Raw genomic sequence first — 16,243 nt, forward strand, 5'->3', positions numbered from 1 at the left:
GGACCTCCACCCAGCCCTCCCCGGGGCAGTGGAAGTTTGCCCTTTGCCTCTTTGGCTGCGATTGATTTGCTCAAACACAGAGCTTGCTGTGTACCTGAGTAAACCAAGAGACTCCATTTGCCGGCAGCAGAAAAAAGGATGAATGTCTGGGGCATGACTGATCTCATTGTAAAGGTAGATGTGTGAAAAAGATCAAATGGCCATGGCCCTAAAAAGGTCTTTTTTTCTCTGCTGTCTGTTTGACAGAGCCTATGATGCAATCTACAGTTGAATATTACAAAGCCTACCTTTTGTGACCCGCCAAAGCTTAGTCATCTAAACTGAAATATTGACAGATAAATATATGTTTTGGGGAAATTCAGAATGGTCATAAACCCAGGAGAAGTAGTAGTCTGAGGAACCAAAAGATGTGAATATGAACATTCACTTACTTGATGTCCAGGCTTGCTTGAAAATGCTGGCCTTTCTTGGCTTGTTGTATTGCAAACAATTTGTGCTCTCCATAAGAAAAAACAGGTTTACAGCCACAGTCTTGTAAGAAGCAAACATGAAGGTATGGAATTAAAGGTAATTGGATACAAAACCTGACATATCCCAATTTTCCTGTGTGTCACTGCCTATACCTGGGAGTCAAGTGAATATTAATTACTACGATAGCTATTTCTGAATATACCCTATTCTTTAAAAAGCATATTTGGTCCCTCTTTCCCTTCACTCTCTATGAAAGCATGTGTGTGTATTGGTCATAAATAGCTCCAACTAAAGAAAAAGGCAGTGGGATACTCTGTTTCAGGATGCATCTGTGGAATAAGATTTACCTCTGTGTGTTATTTGTGTTATAATGCAGCTCCAATGTATTGACCTTTTGGTTCTAGGCAAGGTTAAAGATGTCTAAGAGGCTGAAATAAAAGAGGCATAAAAATGTCTAGGAGGCTGAATTGCCTCTTAGGTGCAAAACAGCAGCAGTGTCTCAAGCTGAAAGCACATCACTAATAAATGATCAACTGTTCCCTGTTAATAGAAGCAGTTTGAAGCCCTTCATCCAATTTGATACCTGTAATAGAAGTTCTCAGTTTGGCCCTTGGTATCTAGATCGTGCAGGATGAAAACATGTTAAAAAATGGTGAACTAATACAGCTGCTTGGGATGGTGAGAAGGAAAAATTAATAAGAGAGTATGGGATCAAGGCTGCCTCGCTGTGATTGAAAATTAGAAGTGTTGAGCACTGTGATTTCTTTGGTGGAAATGGAACAAAAGCAATTTTGAAATCTTAACAAGTCTGTCTCCCTGATGCTCTCTGTAATTCAAAGCAAATGTCTTTGCTGGTAATTTCTGCTAGTCTCTCGAAACCCCAATAGTTAGGGAGAATAATTCTGTTTGTTTTCTGAATTCTAATATTTCTTTCTTTCTTCTCACTTCTTCTGTACACAGGAGTCAGGGATAATTTGAGGCAGGAAATGCACTTTGAATGTTATAAGCAGTGGCATCTAGGTAACTTGCAGAGGAACTTTGCAGTGTGCCTTGGAGTCATGGATCTCCTTTCCAGATGCCTGGGGGAACATGCCACAGCTGCTGTCTAGTCCAGGTGCCTGGATTTCCTTTTGTTGGACATGAGATGCAGTTGGAACACTGCCATGGAAGCTGCAATTCAGTTCTTTATATTATGCCTTGTTCTGAAGCACTTTGCAATGAGATCTGTCCTTTTGATTCATAAATTTGAGGAACAAATACACTTACCTCAAGGACACTGCTGAAATGCTGCGTGCCCTTTTGGTAATATTGCATTATACAAGTGGAAGAAGAGGAAATCTCACATTTTTCTAAGACAAAATATTGAGTGTCCCAGTGCCAATGGACTGTGATGGATGATGCAGTATCAGGAGTAGTACTGCCACAAGGAATGTTTTTACAAGCTTGCAGTTTGCAGGCAGTGAAAGAGATAAAAGGGAAGTGATTCAGGTACTTAACTGTAGTAGACACTTATACTTGCTGATAAAACCTCTGTATGGTTGGCAGATGTGATACAGGATCTATGGGATACCCATGCACAGCTGGAACATCAGCTGAGGCAGAAAGATACCTGAAAGCATTGCATATGGATGAGACATTAGTGTCTAGGCCCCTCTTAAAGCTGTGAGAATTTAACAGTGACCTCCTGGCCCTTCTTCTGCTTTATTAAGATCTTTTGTATGACAGGTTCTGATCTCCTCTTCCCTTACTGAAAGAGTAGTCCTTTATGTCTGCTAGCGCTTTTGAAAAAGTTTTAAAACATCAGCAAGGCCAAATTTGGGGATAACATTTTGGCTATCACCATTATAAGGGAGGAATACCTCAGTTAACACATTTTAACTGTAGCCCACTTCAAACTCAGAACTCTAATTTCTGTAATAAATAGAAGATATTCATTTTGTATTGGTTTTCAGTTTACAAAGAGGGGCTATGTGTTCTTTAAATTGTTACGTGGGTTTTCTTAAGATGACCCTAAGTGAATAAATAGGAAAAAATTACAGTAAGGTTTTGAGAAGTTGTTTAAATGGGCATCTCTTTGGTTCCATGTTGTATCAAAACTGTCTAAAAATATGACAGCTGCTACAACTGATAAAAATAGCAGAAGCTATGGTACAGAAAAAGGATGATAAGTTACCTTAGTACCTTTACAGTAGTTAACTACTGGCCAAGAAGTACTGTCTGCCACAGGTGAGTAATAGATTAAGTGCATGGCCAACACAATCATTTATGCCTTTGTGTAGTCAAAGAAAATAATTCCATTTTATTTTCAGAAAAAAACATACACACATTTATGCCAGTTTTCAAATTAATTGTTTCACATTGAAATAAAAACTAATGTATTGTTTCCCTGGATACAACATATTTTTCCCTCTTAGGACATCAGGATTTAGTTTTGCAAGACTGTAAAGCTGGGTGAAATTTTTCCGTGAAAATGGGGGAATAAAGGGAATATGTGACAGAAATAATTCCTGGTTTTGAGCAAACTCTTCATGTGAGGACTCCTGTTAGGCACAATGTAACCTGAAGTTATCACACAGGAAATTTAGATGTGTGAGGGCCTGATGAAAATACGGTAAGAACTCTCTTCCAGACCAAGTCAGGAAAGGCAGAATTACTCAGGTAAACAAATACTGCTTGGAATAATACCTCAATAACTCTGCTTGCTGATGAGGTATAAGTTTATTGGCAATTATTGTTGCTGTGCTCTCAACCCCCCCATTTCGAATCTTCTTTGTACTTCCCAGTTTTTCTTTTTAATTATTTCTCTTCTTTGGTCCTAACATGTAGAAGAATTAAACTAGGCTCTCCAGGCTGCTAGAAAGATCAAAATCTCTAAAATGAAATGGAAGATGGAAACAAAACTCAGTTTGAACAATAAAAAAAGAAAAATAATTATGAAGAAGATCATACGAAGAAGATGAATCCTCAATTACCACAGTGGTCTGGCCACGAAACTGTAATAACGGGAGGGAAATCCACCCTAGCATCTCATATTTTAATTAAACTGTGCCATTTTTAAGTGCTGCCATAAATTTTACAACCAGATTTGTAAATCCTGACTTTGTGCCTAAGTCTGATTCCAGATTAGGTGGTGCTGTGTCCTCACAAGTTTCTGTGGATTTATTCAGAATAATTTTGATGTAGGAAAGGACTTTTTTCTCTTGTACAAACCAAACCGAATATAATACAAAAAAGCGCTGCAGTTGAAAGAAAGCAACTGCAGAACAGAGTATCAGTGAGTATCACAGGTGCTACTTTTTCACTTTATGCACCTTTCTTTAGTGTGTCTGTGGTGATGTTTTGTTGGTAGGTAGGAGGAGGTATGTAGACATGAGTAATTTATGCTGCCTCCTGGAACTGGGATGTTCCAACTAGGAGCTCATGAGCTCTTCTGTCTGGAGCCCAAGAAAGGCTATTTGTAAAATTAGAATATTTTATTTATCTAATATTACATTACATATTCTATTAGAATATTAGAAAAAAACACACAGTAAAAATTTATGCAAGTTATCCTATTGGGAAATTGTCTTAGTTTACTGAAAGCTTTGATTTTAGAAAGAGAACAGTTGTCCACAGGACAGTCTGAAGATAATAAAGTGCCTTCTGAGAGAAAAAACTCATATTGATGTGCTTACTTTAACTTAATGAGTCTCCACAGCACAGGGAAAGACCGAGCTGTACAAAGTCAACTTTGCCCACCCCTGAAATGCAACAGTCTCTTAAGAGTGTGTTAAGAAACTTGCATTGGCAAGTTTCACAGAAGAAATGGAGAAGGGAGGGAGGAAGGTGGGGGAGCAGGGGGCCTGCAGGAACTGCTGGTCATTGAGCCACAATTATCTTAGCAGAAACATAATTATGATGCTGTCACTGACACAGTTAATTTTATGAAGTTGCTACCTGATCTTTAGTGATCCTAACTGGACTTTGAATTTATTGTTTTTTTGAAAGAATCATAGAATCATTTAAGTTGCAAAAAGACCTTTAAGATCATAGAATTCAACTATTAACCTAACACTGCCTTCTACGTTATTAAACCACACTGTTTTATCCTGAGATATGCTTTCAGGATGACAGAACATGAATAGTCAAGGAGATTTCTAGAGGGCATCAAGAATAACTTCTTGCTCCAAGCACTGGAATGATCTGCCAGGGTGATGCACAGATGGATCTGCTCACCATTAACATGGAAGACGTGGCTTTGGGACATGGTAATCAATCATAGAAGGGTTTGGATTGGAAGGGACTTTAAAAATCACCTAGTTCCACCCCTCCTGCCACAGGCAGGGACACCTTCCACTAGACCAGATTGCTTAAAGCCCCATCCAAGCTGGTCTTGAACAGTTCCAGGGATGGGGCATCCAAAACTTCTCTGGACCATAGCTGTGGGGTCCACAAAACAGTGGCATTCAAGATCTTGAAAAGTGGGAGGAAGGAAAGCAGCAGAGAACAGATCTTGGACTCTGTATTAACTTTTTAATAAATGACTTGGATGAGGGGGTAGATTCCTTCTCAGCAAGTTGCTGATGACACAAAGCTGAGAGGAGTGCCTGGTACCCCAGAGAGCTGTGCTGCCCTTCAGAAGGACCTCAACGGGTTGGAGAGATGGGCAGAGAATTGTCTGAAATTCAACAAAGGCAAATGCAGGGTCCTGCACCCGGGGAAGAATAAACTCGTGCACCAGGACAGGCTAGGGGTGGATGTGCTGGAAAGCAGATCTGTGGAGAAGGACTTGGGGGTCCTGGTGGACAACAAGCTGTCTGTGAGCCAGCAGTGTGCCCTTGTGGCCAAGAAAGCCAATGGTATCCTGGGGTGCATTAGGAAGAGCATTGCCAGCAGGTCGAGGGTGGTGATCCTGCCCCTCTACTCAGCCCTGGTGAGGTGCATCTGGAGTGTTGTGTCCAGTTCTGGGCTCCTCAGTACAAGGGAGACGTGGAGCTCCTGGAGCAGGTCCAGCACAAGACAACAAAGATAATTAAGAGACTGGAGCATTTCTCTTATAAGGAAAGGTTGAGAGAGTTGGGCCTGTTCAGCCTTGAAAAGAGATGACTGAGAGGGAACCTCATCAGTGTCTATAAGTATCTGAAGGGAGGGTGCCAAGAAGATGGAACCAGGCTAATCTCGGGGGTGCCAAGCAAAAGGACGAGAGGCAAAGGGCAAAAACCGATACACTGGAAGTTTCATCTGAACATGAAGAAGAACTTTTTTACTGTGAGGGTGATCACGCACTGGAATGGATTGCCCAGACAGGTTGTGGAGTCTCCCTCGCTGGAGATACTCAAGGACAGTCTGGATACAATACTGTGCCATGTACTCTGGGCTGACCCTGCTTCAGGAGGGAGGTTGGACCAGATATCCCACTATGGTCACTTCCAACCTTACCCATTCTGTGATTATGTGACTTCAGAAAAGCACCCAGCTTCTGCAGGAAAATGACAGCTGGGATGCCTTGGGAAGTAGCTAGAGGGGCAGAGGAGGTCAGGAAGAGAAGCAGAACCTGTCAGGAGATGTGTTTGTGGAGACATGCAACCCAACACTACTTCTCTTACGTTTTTGCTCACGGATGAATGCACTGAATTGATGCAGAGCAAACAGAGCTGGATGTCCAGTCTGTTCCTCCAGAGATTTGAAAAGGACATGATGTACCAGCAACTGCCCCAGGACTGGGATCTAGATGTTTCCATAGCAGACAGGGCTGTACATGTCTCTTCCAAAGTGGTGCCTTGCCTGGACGAGGGAGGCAAGACAGCAGACAGGTTGAGGGCAGGCAGCTGGAGCCAGAGCTGTGATGCCCAGAGCATGCCCAGGGCTGGATTTGTGGTGAATCAGGTCTTTGCAGAGCTATGCTGGCTGTGGCTCCCAAAGCAACTAGCTGTACATGGTGGAAATTTTCCATCTTTCTCCATTGGATTTGAAAAGTGACACCATCTCTCCCTTGCATCAGTGATGAAAAAGCATGTTATAACTGAAGTGCAACTGCAGACTTGAGCAATGACTTAATGAGCCACCCTCATCTCCTGTTATATTCTTATTATTCTTCTCCAGAAGAATAATATAATTGAACTATAACATAATTTTGGAAACTTATCAATGGGATTAAAGGGAAACCAGACATATTTTGGCTAGCGTGTGACTTTCAGAGATACTCCACACATTGCAGAAAGTTCTTCACAGGTTGTAGCAGCTATGGAATGCATTTTGAAGGAAAGCTGACTGTATAATTACTTGGCTTTCATGAAACTGCTGCTGCTGTGAACTGTCTCACAGTAATCTCGACACTGCATTGAAACAGAATGTAAATGGCTTTACAGTCCTACATCTTGAAATAGTGGTGCCAGTATTGCCTGATATTACTCTTAATACAAAAAAATTGCTACCTGACATGGTTAAAAAAAGGCTGAATGTGTTAGACACTTAATTGTCAAAAGCTATCCACAGGATACAAGATTAGAAGTGCTTATTGCCATGCCCTCGTTGCAATGGTCATGCCTTAGCAGTTTCCTGTTCAGCCAAAAACCTAGCCTTGGCATCCCCTGCCAGAGCAGCAAGGTGACTGCACAGCTTAGCCTTTACTCTGCTTGCTCATGTGTAGCTATTCCCTTGTACGGTGGATTTTTCTGTATCTTTTCTCACTGTATTTATTACACTTTTAGAAGTTGCTGAATGTTTTGACCTCAGTTGCAGCCTAAGCTGATCCTCTTTCTTTACATTCAGTTCTGGTAATATTTACTCTTATTTTGGTGTACTTTTGGGTTGAGGGAGACAGTTTTAAGTACCAAAGGATCAAGAGCTGGGAATGTGACAGTGACAATTAAATGTTCTTTAGATTTTTCTCCTACTATTCTTTAAACTATCAAAGACATTTTTTTGAAATTGAAAATATTAATCCTAACATGACATGGAAGTAAAACTAAAAACTGCATGTACAATATTGTTTAGTTATCCATAAAGATGATGAATAACTCTGTAACATCATCTTTTTGATTTTAAGTATGTTTGAGTGTGTGATGGACAAAGCACTGCTAGAAGCAAAGCTGGAAGAGGTAGAAATGCTTGCTCATGGACCTCAAATCTTTTTGACCTGGCATTCATGACATGCAGTGATAAGCAATTTCCAGAAAGAGGACCCGAGTATGAGGCAGTTAGGGGAAAGTGAGGAATGTATCATGTTATTCTCCCACCTTACAAAATGTCTGTCTCCCATACTTATTCATTTATAGAGTTTTCAGCAGAGGAGCAGTACAGAAGTTATGCAGTGAACAGTAGACTTTAGAAGAGAAATGTTAACTGCTGGTCTGTTTTATGTGTATTTTTGAAAGCAGACTTTAAACACAGGATGAACCAAGCTTTTAGCAGAAGATCTGTTCTGCAAAGTCATTCTTTAAAATCCTGAGGAATATGGTGCAAAGTTGTCTCAGTTTCTGTTAGTGTGTGATTGTGTATTCAAGATCAAAAGTAGGTGTGGAGTAGACATGGAGCGCCACATCTTCATAAAGCTGCAAATGGTAATAAAAAGTGTATTTTTGGAGATGTTCAGTAATGACATTTTAAAGTGTGTTATTGAATATTCTTTCTCTGACCTCTTTTATGCATTGATTAGAAGTTCCACTACTGCTCATCTGCAGTAACAGTGCAATTTTTCTCATGTATTTTGTCCTGAGGTGTTGAAAACATGGTAATTCATAAGAGAGCTGTGTTCATAGATGGCTTTCACTTAGATAGGTTTTATCTGACACTGTAATGTCTCCTACTTTAGTACTACTGTGACTTTGGAATTTGTTTTTTCTTATAATTTGTACTACTTCTGTGCTGTCAGCAATTTCCCCATTTTACTCCATTTCTCAATTCACCAGTAAAGACAGCAAAGAGCATCAGTGCTATTACAACTCTATTGAGTTTATTGTAACTCAGTGATCTTCTGCCTTAAAAAGTACTCTTTTTCAATTTTTCATCTATGGCAGAACTTTCCTTTTATTTTTCTTAATTACTGAACTTACTTTATTGCATTGAATGGACAAAATCTGTAAAAGTCTTTTGGAAACTCTGAATCTATATTCCAGCTTCTGCTCCTGTTTTAGGAATTTCTTGCAGTTTTCTAGTGGAGGAGGACAAATCTTATGCTCAGAAATTTCTAGTGAGAATTCTCACACAGGAATTTTCGTGCTGTCTACAGCTAAAATGGTTGTCATCCTACTAATTTCAAGTAGTGTACAGTTGTGTTTTTTATGTATATGTATATATCCTATATTAAATACCAAGGATAGAGAGTTTGGATAGAATTTTGTGCATGGGTTCATACTCTAAAAAGAAAACATAGAGGTTCATACTCTAAAAAGAAAACATAGAGGATTCATTGCAACAAATTAATTGTCTCAGCATCTACCCACAGATGAAAACCCTGCAGTTTTCTGATACACTGCAAGTTTTCTCAGTGTCACCTCTTGTTTTTCTGAATACATCTATGGCTGTTGTGAAACTAGCAGTGCTTATATGGGTAATGATGTTTTGGGGTTTTATTCCTTAAACAAGATCTGCCAAATTTTGTCCATCACAGTGTCATAGTAATACACAGTGATACTTTTGTGTTGCTAGAGGAGCTTGCCATAGACTTGATCTAGCATAACAGTGTCTTGACATACTCTGGAGTACACACAATTACTTCCACTGATAGTTAACAAACCAAAGCTTTTCCTAGAGAGGTGGAGCTTAAAAATAACCAGTGACTTCTGACTGTCCATATGGATGTACTTGGTTTAAAGCTGGGCTGTGTAACGATAGATAAGCAGAGGAACTGCACCACCTTTTGTTGTGAGAGCTTTCTGTGGCCCAGAAGGATTGTACAGATGTGTCTGAAAAGCAGAGGAGCTCAGGGATAGGTCAGAAAGACAAGCACAAGAGGGGAAAATGATGACATTTTTCCAAGTTCCTCTTTTCCCTGGATTAGGTGTACCCTCCAAACTCTCCACTTCTTCCAGTGTCTGTTTCTTCGGTTATCAATATTCTCTCCACCCAGAGATAGGTCCATGCCAGTCTGTTTGCCAGACTGCTGGATTCATTTTAAAGTTAGGAGTTCTTATGTGGATTCGTGGTTCTGTTTCTTGTTTTTCCATTATCTGATGCTGAAGCTTTGCAGTGGGTATACTTTACTTTTACCCTCCTTGAAGTGTTAAGGGGTAGTTCATCTGGCAAAAACCTCATTCTGCTGCCTCTTCTTCTGGAGCTTGCAATTTTATCCCTCTCACTGATGCACATACACGAGTCTTAAATGGGTTGCTAGCTAATTGTTATCTTGAAGTGGCAGGTGGTAATTGCTGTATTAAAATTCTGTGTAACTTATTTGCCATGCAGGACTGTAGCAGAATTGTATGTACCTCACCATCAAGTTGATTAGAGATGCCTTAGGCATCATCTTTTCCAAGTTTTAAAAAATTAATCACACGTAGTTTTCATATTAAATTAGAAGAGGGCAAAGGTTGAAAATGAGACAGTTCTTGCAGCACGCTCTACAAGTTCTGCCTCTTTTTATGAACCCAGTGTAACCTCTGTCTGCCTCTGGTGACCCATACCTGAAAGAAGAAAAGGAGAAATATTGTAATGAATCCACTTTCTCCAGGCAGGGTTTCTATTTCTTGTAAAAAAGATGCAAATGAAAAAAATATATACTGGAGTTGCTGTGCGTTCATGCTGACCTTGCCAGCACTGGAATGGCTTAGGTAACATGCTGGCATGTGTCACGGTTTGAACATGGTGGAGGTGGCGATGCTGTCTAGCAGAGGTGTAGAGTATCTGCATAGTACAAAAAATGACAAATGACATGACCTAAGCCTGCAAAAGCACTCGCCTGTTAGTGAATCTCTTTCTACACTAGAGAGTTTGCTGTCTATATTTGGGCTGACAAAGTGATATATTCTGCCCTCCACTGCCAATGGGTGTGGTTGTAATGAAAAAACCTTTTTGTATAGACAGTGTCCTCTCAAAAGAACTGAAATACCTCTCAGAAGTACACAAATTACAGTGGTCTAAAGACTGCTTTTGTACATTAGTAATCATCACTCTTTACATAGCTGCTTGCACCAATTTCAGTGAAGATGTGGTGGTCTCACTCAGCTTCCCATGTTATTGAGGAAGTCTTTGGTTCGGGTCCCTCAATAGAGCTGGACAAGAAAGCGTGTTATACCATGTGGCTTTGTTTTCCATGGTGTTGGGTCCAGCTGGGTTGTGAGAACTGACCAAGTCTTGTTGATGTGCTTACATCATCTTTGGGAAAGGTGCTTTCCACATTGGCAAACAGCTGTGGATGGACACTGGCACTGGAGCAGCCACAGAAGCACGTGTATCCGGGATGAGAAGGTGCTCGGGTGTGCCCATGTACAGAGCGCTCTGAGGAATCTCTGTTGTGTTTGGTTGATTTATATTAGTAAATTAAAGACCTAATCTGTGCTTTAAAGGGCTTGCAGCCTCGAATTCTGTGTTCAGTTTTGGGCCCCTCACTACAAGAAAGACACTGAGGTGCTGGAGCGTGTCCAGAGAAGGGCAACGAAGATGGTGAAGGGCATGAGTCTGCTGAGGAGCATCTGAGGGAGCTGGGATTGCTTAGCCTGGAGAAAAGGAGGCTGAGAGAGGAGAACTTATTGCTCTCTAGAACTAACTGAAAGGAGGCTGTAGCCTGATGGGAGTTGGTCTCTTCTCCCAGGTAACAGGAGATAGGACGAGAGGCAAATGACTCAAGTTGCACCAGGGGAGGTTTATATTGGATATTGGGAAAAATTTCTTCGTGGAATGTGTTGTCAAGCATTGGAACAGGCTGCACAGGGGTGTGGTTAAGTCACCATCCCTGGAAGTGTTCGAAAGGCATCTAGGTGTGGTGCTTGGTGACATGGTTTAGAGATGAAGATGGCAGTGCTGGGCTAACAGTTGGACTGGTGATCTTAGAGGTCTTTTCCAAGATAAATGATTTTATGATTCTTAATACTGCTGAAATATATGGGACTACCTAGGGGATTTAAGCTAAGCATAGGAGTGAGACTGGTAATGTTAGCTGCGAATACAAGAAAGGGGATGTGGCAGGTGCTGAAAACAGAAGTTGCAGGATCCTCCTATGATCCACAGTCATTTGAAGGCTAATAATTGTTTTCCTTATTTTAAAAGCAGAGTGAAAAAAAATCCCTTTTTTTGTTACTTACATGAGGGAGGTTTTGAGAAAATTACAAAAATTTTGCATTAGAAAACCTGACGTAGTCTGAAAGAAGCCTCTTTTACTGTTTATAATTCACTAATATGTAATGATTTTCATAGCAAACAGTGATGCCACAAGCACAAGATTATGATGAAAGTTATGAGAAAAGCAATCAATATAAGCAAATTACTTATTAATAATGAGTATGCTGAACCCAACAGACAAAGGAGGATGGACTGTTTCTGTTTAAAACAAAATAAATTGCTTGATAGTCATGTAAAAACAGTGATCAGTGCCATCAGTGTCTCTGCAGCTACATGCTGAGATTAGTCAGTGATTATTTCACAGGATGAGATTTTGGAGTAATCATAGTTAAATCACATAGACTCAGACATGCATTTCTTTCTGCACTGCTGTGCAGAAAGTAAATGCAGTGATTACTTACCTTTTCTTCCAGGCAGCTTGTGCAGTATGATAAATAAATTTATGGTGTTCCTGATTACTGCTGCCAGCTGGTAGAGTCACTTTTGCAGTGGAGGTGGTTTATATTTTCAGGTTCAGCATTTTCTTGATGGTTCATGACAGAGGTTGTCATGCAGCCAGCACATATTTCTTTTGAGCAACTGCATGCAAGAAGCTGCTTATGGACCTTCATCCCTTTCTCCTTCCAAGAGAACATGAAGCTGAATTTTTCTTCCTTTTTATTTGGTTTCCATCTCTTTTTCCCATGTAGCCTACATACTGGGAGTAATAGTAGATCTAGGTATTTCAATGTATAAACATCATTAGCTTCAAAATGAGGAACTGCTAGATTTACTTTGGTCCATAAAATCTGTCTGATTTCTTTTTGTTGTTTAATTTACTATGGGATATATATTGAAAAAGTTCATGGCTGATTATCTGCTGAATTGGTTCTTCTTTTATGTAGAAAACTCTACCTGAATAAGGAGTTTAAGATCTCTGAGAGAACTGAATAGCATTCAAATAGTTAAGGCTTTAAACACAGCAAAAAAATATCTTTTGAAGGATATTATGTGCTCATCAAGGTCTGAAACATCGATAAGCTCTCTGGTGTAAGGTAATTGAATGAAGAATATATTAATTATAGGAAATGGAGAAAAATCCTGCTTATTTTATTATGACATCCAAATTACCCCATTTTTTTGAGCCTTATCTGAGAGCAGAGTAGGCCCATATAAAGTTCACTTGCAGAAAGAAGAGCAAGAGAGGAAGATATTGCATCAAAGCATTAATCTGTTGATTTACAAGTATAGTGAGATCAGTCTCTCACTGTACTAATGTACCACTTTCTCCTATCTACAGCTCAGATTGGCTCAGCCAAACTTTATACTTTGAGAGAGTTTTACCAAAAAAAAGCAAAACACTACTTATTTAAGGCTTTTCTGGAGGAATTAGTTTGAAATATTTAAGCACTACAAAGGTTTCTGACCTAAATGAACAGTGTAAGAAGCCCAGGGGTCTCCTTTAACTTTGGCACTTTTTTTTTCACTCGAGAAAACTTAATGTAATAGATAAAATGTGCTATAATCGGTCTCTCAGAAGTCCCATTCAGAAATTTATCTTCCTCATCTTTACCTGACCGCTACTTCCTGAGGAATTTGAAGGGGAAGTGTTGAAATGTTCATAGTTTAAGTGTGTACAGATGTCAAATTGCTTTGTGAATGATATTGAACAACGTTAATGGGGGGAAAGCTTCCTATGATAGAAATTAGTGAAGATCAAGATGTGGGGTTTTTTTTCTCTTTCTTTTTTCATATATTTCCTTCAAGTGGTTGAAAAATACATCTAAGAAAACTTCCCTCTAAACTGAAAGGAAGCAATTTAAAGAGCAACAGCGTGTGGAGTTTTAATATGAGTGGATGGTCTAAAATAAAAGAAATTTTAAGCAAAAATAAAGAAAACATCTTTTTTTTCTTTTTTTTTCTCCAGAGTTGAAGTATGTCTCAAAAGGTCTTATGCAAATTCATGGTGGAGGTGTGTTCTGGCAATTAAAATAGTGGTAATTCAGATGCAATTTTTGTGTAAAAACTCTTGGGACTGCAGCTGGAGCCAGCTCTCTGTGTCCTGCAGGTGGATGGTGTTTGTTGCAGATCCAATTTGCCAGGCTGTGAAGAACTGCTATGATGGTGGCATTGAGCTGGTGCAGAGCAGTTAATGAGGGAAACAGAAATTACTTCTTTGTTGTGAAAAGAGATGTTCCTAGAAGAGAAAGGTGAATAATACCAACTCAGCATTAACCTCAGACCTCTGGTCTCACTTTTTCCACCAGAAAATAAACCTTGCTATTTTTTCTTTCTTTTAACTTTTAGTTGAGAGTGCACCAAGAGAACATCAGGTTATCATGCAAAGGCCTCAACATGAAGAAGTATGAGACTAATTGATTAAACTACTCAAACCTGGAAAAATGGTGAGATCCGCTAGTTACAATGTTTGTTTCTCTGATTTTCTTGCCATACTCAGACAACCTACTGTGTGTGAATAATACTTCTAGAACTGGGCCAAACTGTGATGCCATTAATGCTTTGGAAATGCAGATGAAGGTGAAAGCTGGCCAGCTGATGGAATGGAGCTGCACAGTGTCCAAAAGCAGTGGTGCTGCGTTCTGCCGTGATGAAGGTGTCACTTTGGAGGCTGCCTTTTAGTGTGATTTATCCAAATCCATTTGTATTTTATTTCTGTCTGCAGTGGCTTTGGATGCTAACCCAAAGGTGTTTTTAAGACTGAACGGGTTTTGTTGATGTACAGGCTGGGGATAGGAGAGAATGGAGAGATAAGCATGCCACAGTTGAATTGTGTAAATGAGCAGTTGAGACCCTGAGTTGTTCCAGTGGTTATGTGATTTAATACTCTCTGCATCGAGTGAGATTCACTTCGCAGTCTGCATCCTCGGAGTCTGTTGTGCTAGATGCGTCTGTTAAATGACTTGCAGCTTCCTTTATGTGCTGTTCCAAAAGGGGGAAAATATATAGAATAGGAGGGGAAAAAAAAATATTTTATTACAGGATAGAAGGAAGGGAAGATTAAAAAAATAGAAAGAAAAAACCTTGCATTTGTTAGTTGGCTGTTCGTGCTAATCCTCTTTAACACACACGTGACTTCAGCTGGAAAACCTCTCGCATTTTTCAGTCTGTTGTGAAGCAGCGAGCTTAGTGACAGCCATAAGAACCTTTAAAAATCTTAAGCAGTTTCTAGGCCTTCTCAGTGTCACTCTCTGACTCTCTAGGCTGGCAGACAGGCTCTGCTCAGAGACCTAGGACCAAATGATAAATACTAACCCTGCTTCTACATATTTCAAGTACTGTGACTACTGGTTCAAAATGACATGTCGGAAATGGATGTGTGGATTTTAATGCCATTTTTGAAAAGAGACTTGAACAGAATTTTTATTTTTGAAGTGGAATTTAATAATTTGTAGCATGTGCCATAAAAAAACATACCCTGGAATTCCCTGATTTCAGCTGCTAAGGCACTTCAGGGGAGTTACTACAAGTCCTGAAAGGACAAAGCAGACCATAACGATGAAAGCTTTCCCTCTTGACTAACCATAGAGATAACAAATAAAAGAAAAAAATGTAGTACAATAGAACTTTATGTCTCTTAAATTGTCAAAATTGGAGTAGGTTCATACATCGGCATTTTGCAGTATTTATCCAAATTAATTTTAGATGTCTTGATGAGCTGGATTTTACTACCATATATGCCCAGAGCCACAGACATGGGCTTATTTCAGTTATTTTTTCTTTAACTATGGGCTGACTGAGAACACTTTTATAAATAATTATGATTGATATGGTCTAACAGTATGGACAAACTATATGACAAGGGGTTTAGACCTTAAAATGAAACTATTACCTTTTATAATTCAAAGAAAAGAGCAAAAACCTAGAAAAGGAAGAAAATGGTCAGCTTTGGGTTTTTTATTCCACCATTATTTTTTCAGTGTCATCTAAGCATAAGAACTGAAGAGAACAGCTGCCTGCTTGAAATTATACTTTATGCTGAGCTCAAGTGAAATTTATTTTTATCTCTGGTGGAATCCTACTGTCTTTATTTTGCCTAAATTTTTAAAATAGTGATACTGATGAATTTTCATTTTGTATGATTCCTTTCATATTGTAAGAAATGAGATAGGTAGCTGTCTGGAAACACGAAAAAAATAATTTAACTCTTCACAGATCTCATCAAGTATGAGAACTTGGGTTTTACTGTGTATAAATGCTTCAGTTAGATTAGTTGGGAGTAAGCATAGTAAACCTATAGAAATTGAATGGAGGGTAAAACATGGAAAATATAACTGAAAAGATCTAGTTTGTGAGGTGGTTTTGAGACAAGATGTCGTGAATTAAGAGCTTGTATTTTGTCATACCAAGGTATTGTCTTAAATCAGACTGATTCATTCATGCTGACAGACTCTTCTTGCTACTTGATTTCCAGGTCTTAGACAGTATTAATAAATTCAGTGGCAATTTTAAGACTGTGCTTTATAAATGTAAGTGTGTCATCTATAGTTTCATGCTCTGCTTCTTTATCAGTTCAAAA

At 39.4% G+C, this 16,243-nt stretch overlaps 1 protein-coding gene across 5 annotated transcripts in view; it reads left to right on the forward strand.

Annotated features, from left to right (window-relative positions):
• Positions 1-16,243, forward strand: part of SLC7A11 (solute carrier family 7 member 11) — a 272,050-nt gene that overhangs the window by 186,231 nt on the left and 69,576 nt on the right. For 3 of the 5 annotated variants that reach the window (XM_051768142.1, XM_051768147.1, XM_051768143.1), the window contains exon 5: positions 14,014-14,111. In XM_051768142.1, the coding sequence (XP_051624102.1) occupies positions 14,109-14,111 (3 nt within the window). In that variant the 5' untranslated portion in view covers positions 14,014-14,108. Of the gene's footprint in view, positions 1-246; positions 554-13,649; positions 13,679-13,774; positions 13,917-14,013; positions 14,112-16,243 lie in introns of those variants that run through there. The other 2 variants (XM_051768144.1, XM_051768145.1) reach the window with 2 other exon arrangements.

This window comes from Manacus candei, unplaced genomic scaffold (assembly GCF_025592945.1).
Source record: "Manacus candei isolate 608988 ecotype Guabito, Panama unplaced genomic scaffold, ASM2559294v1 h1tg000092l, whole genome shotgun sequence".
Classification (NCBI taxonomy): domain Eukaryota; kingdom Metazoa; phylum Chordata; class Aves; order Passeriformes; family Pipridae; genus Manacus; species Manacus candei.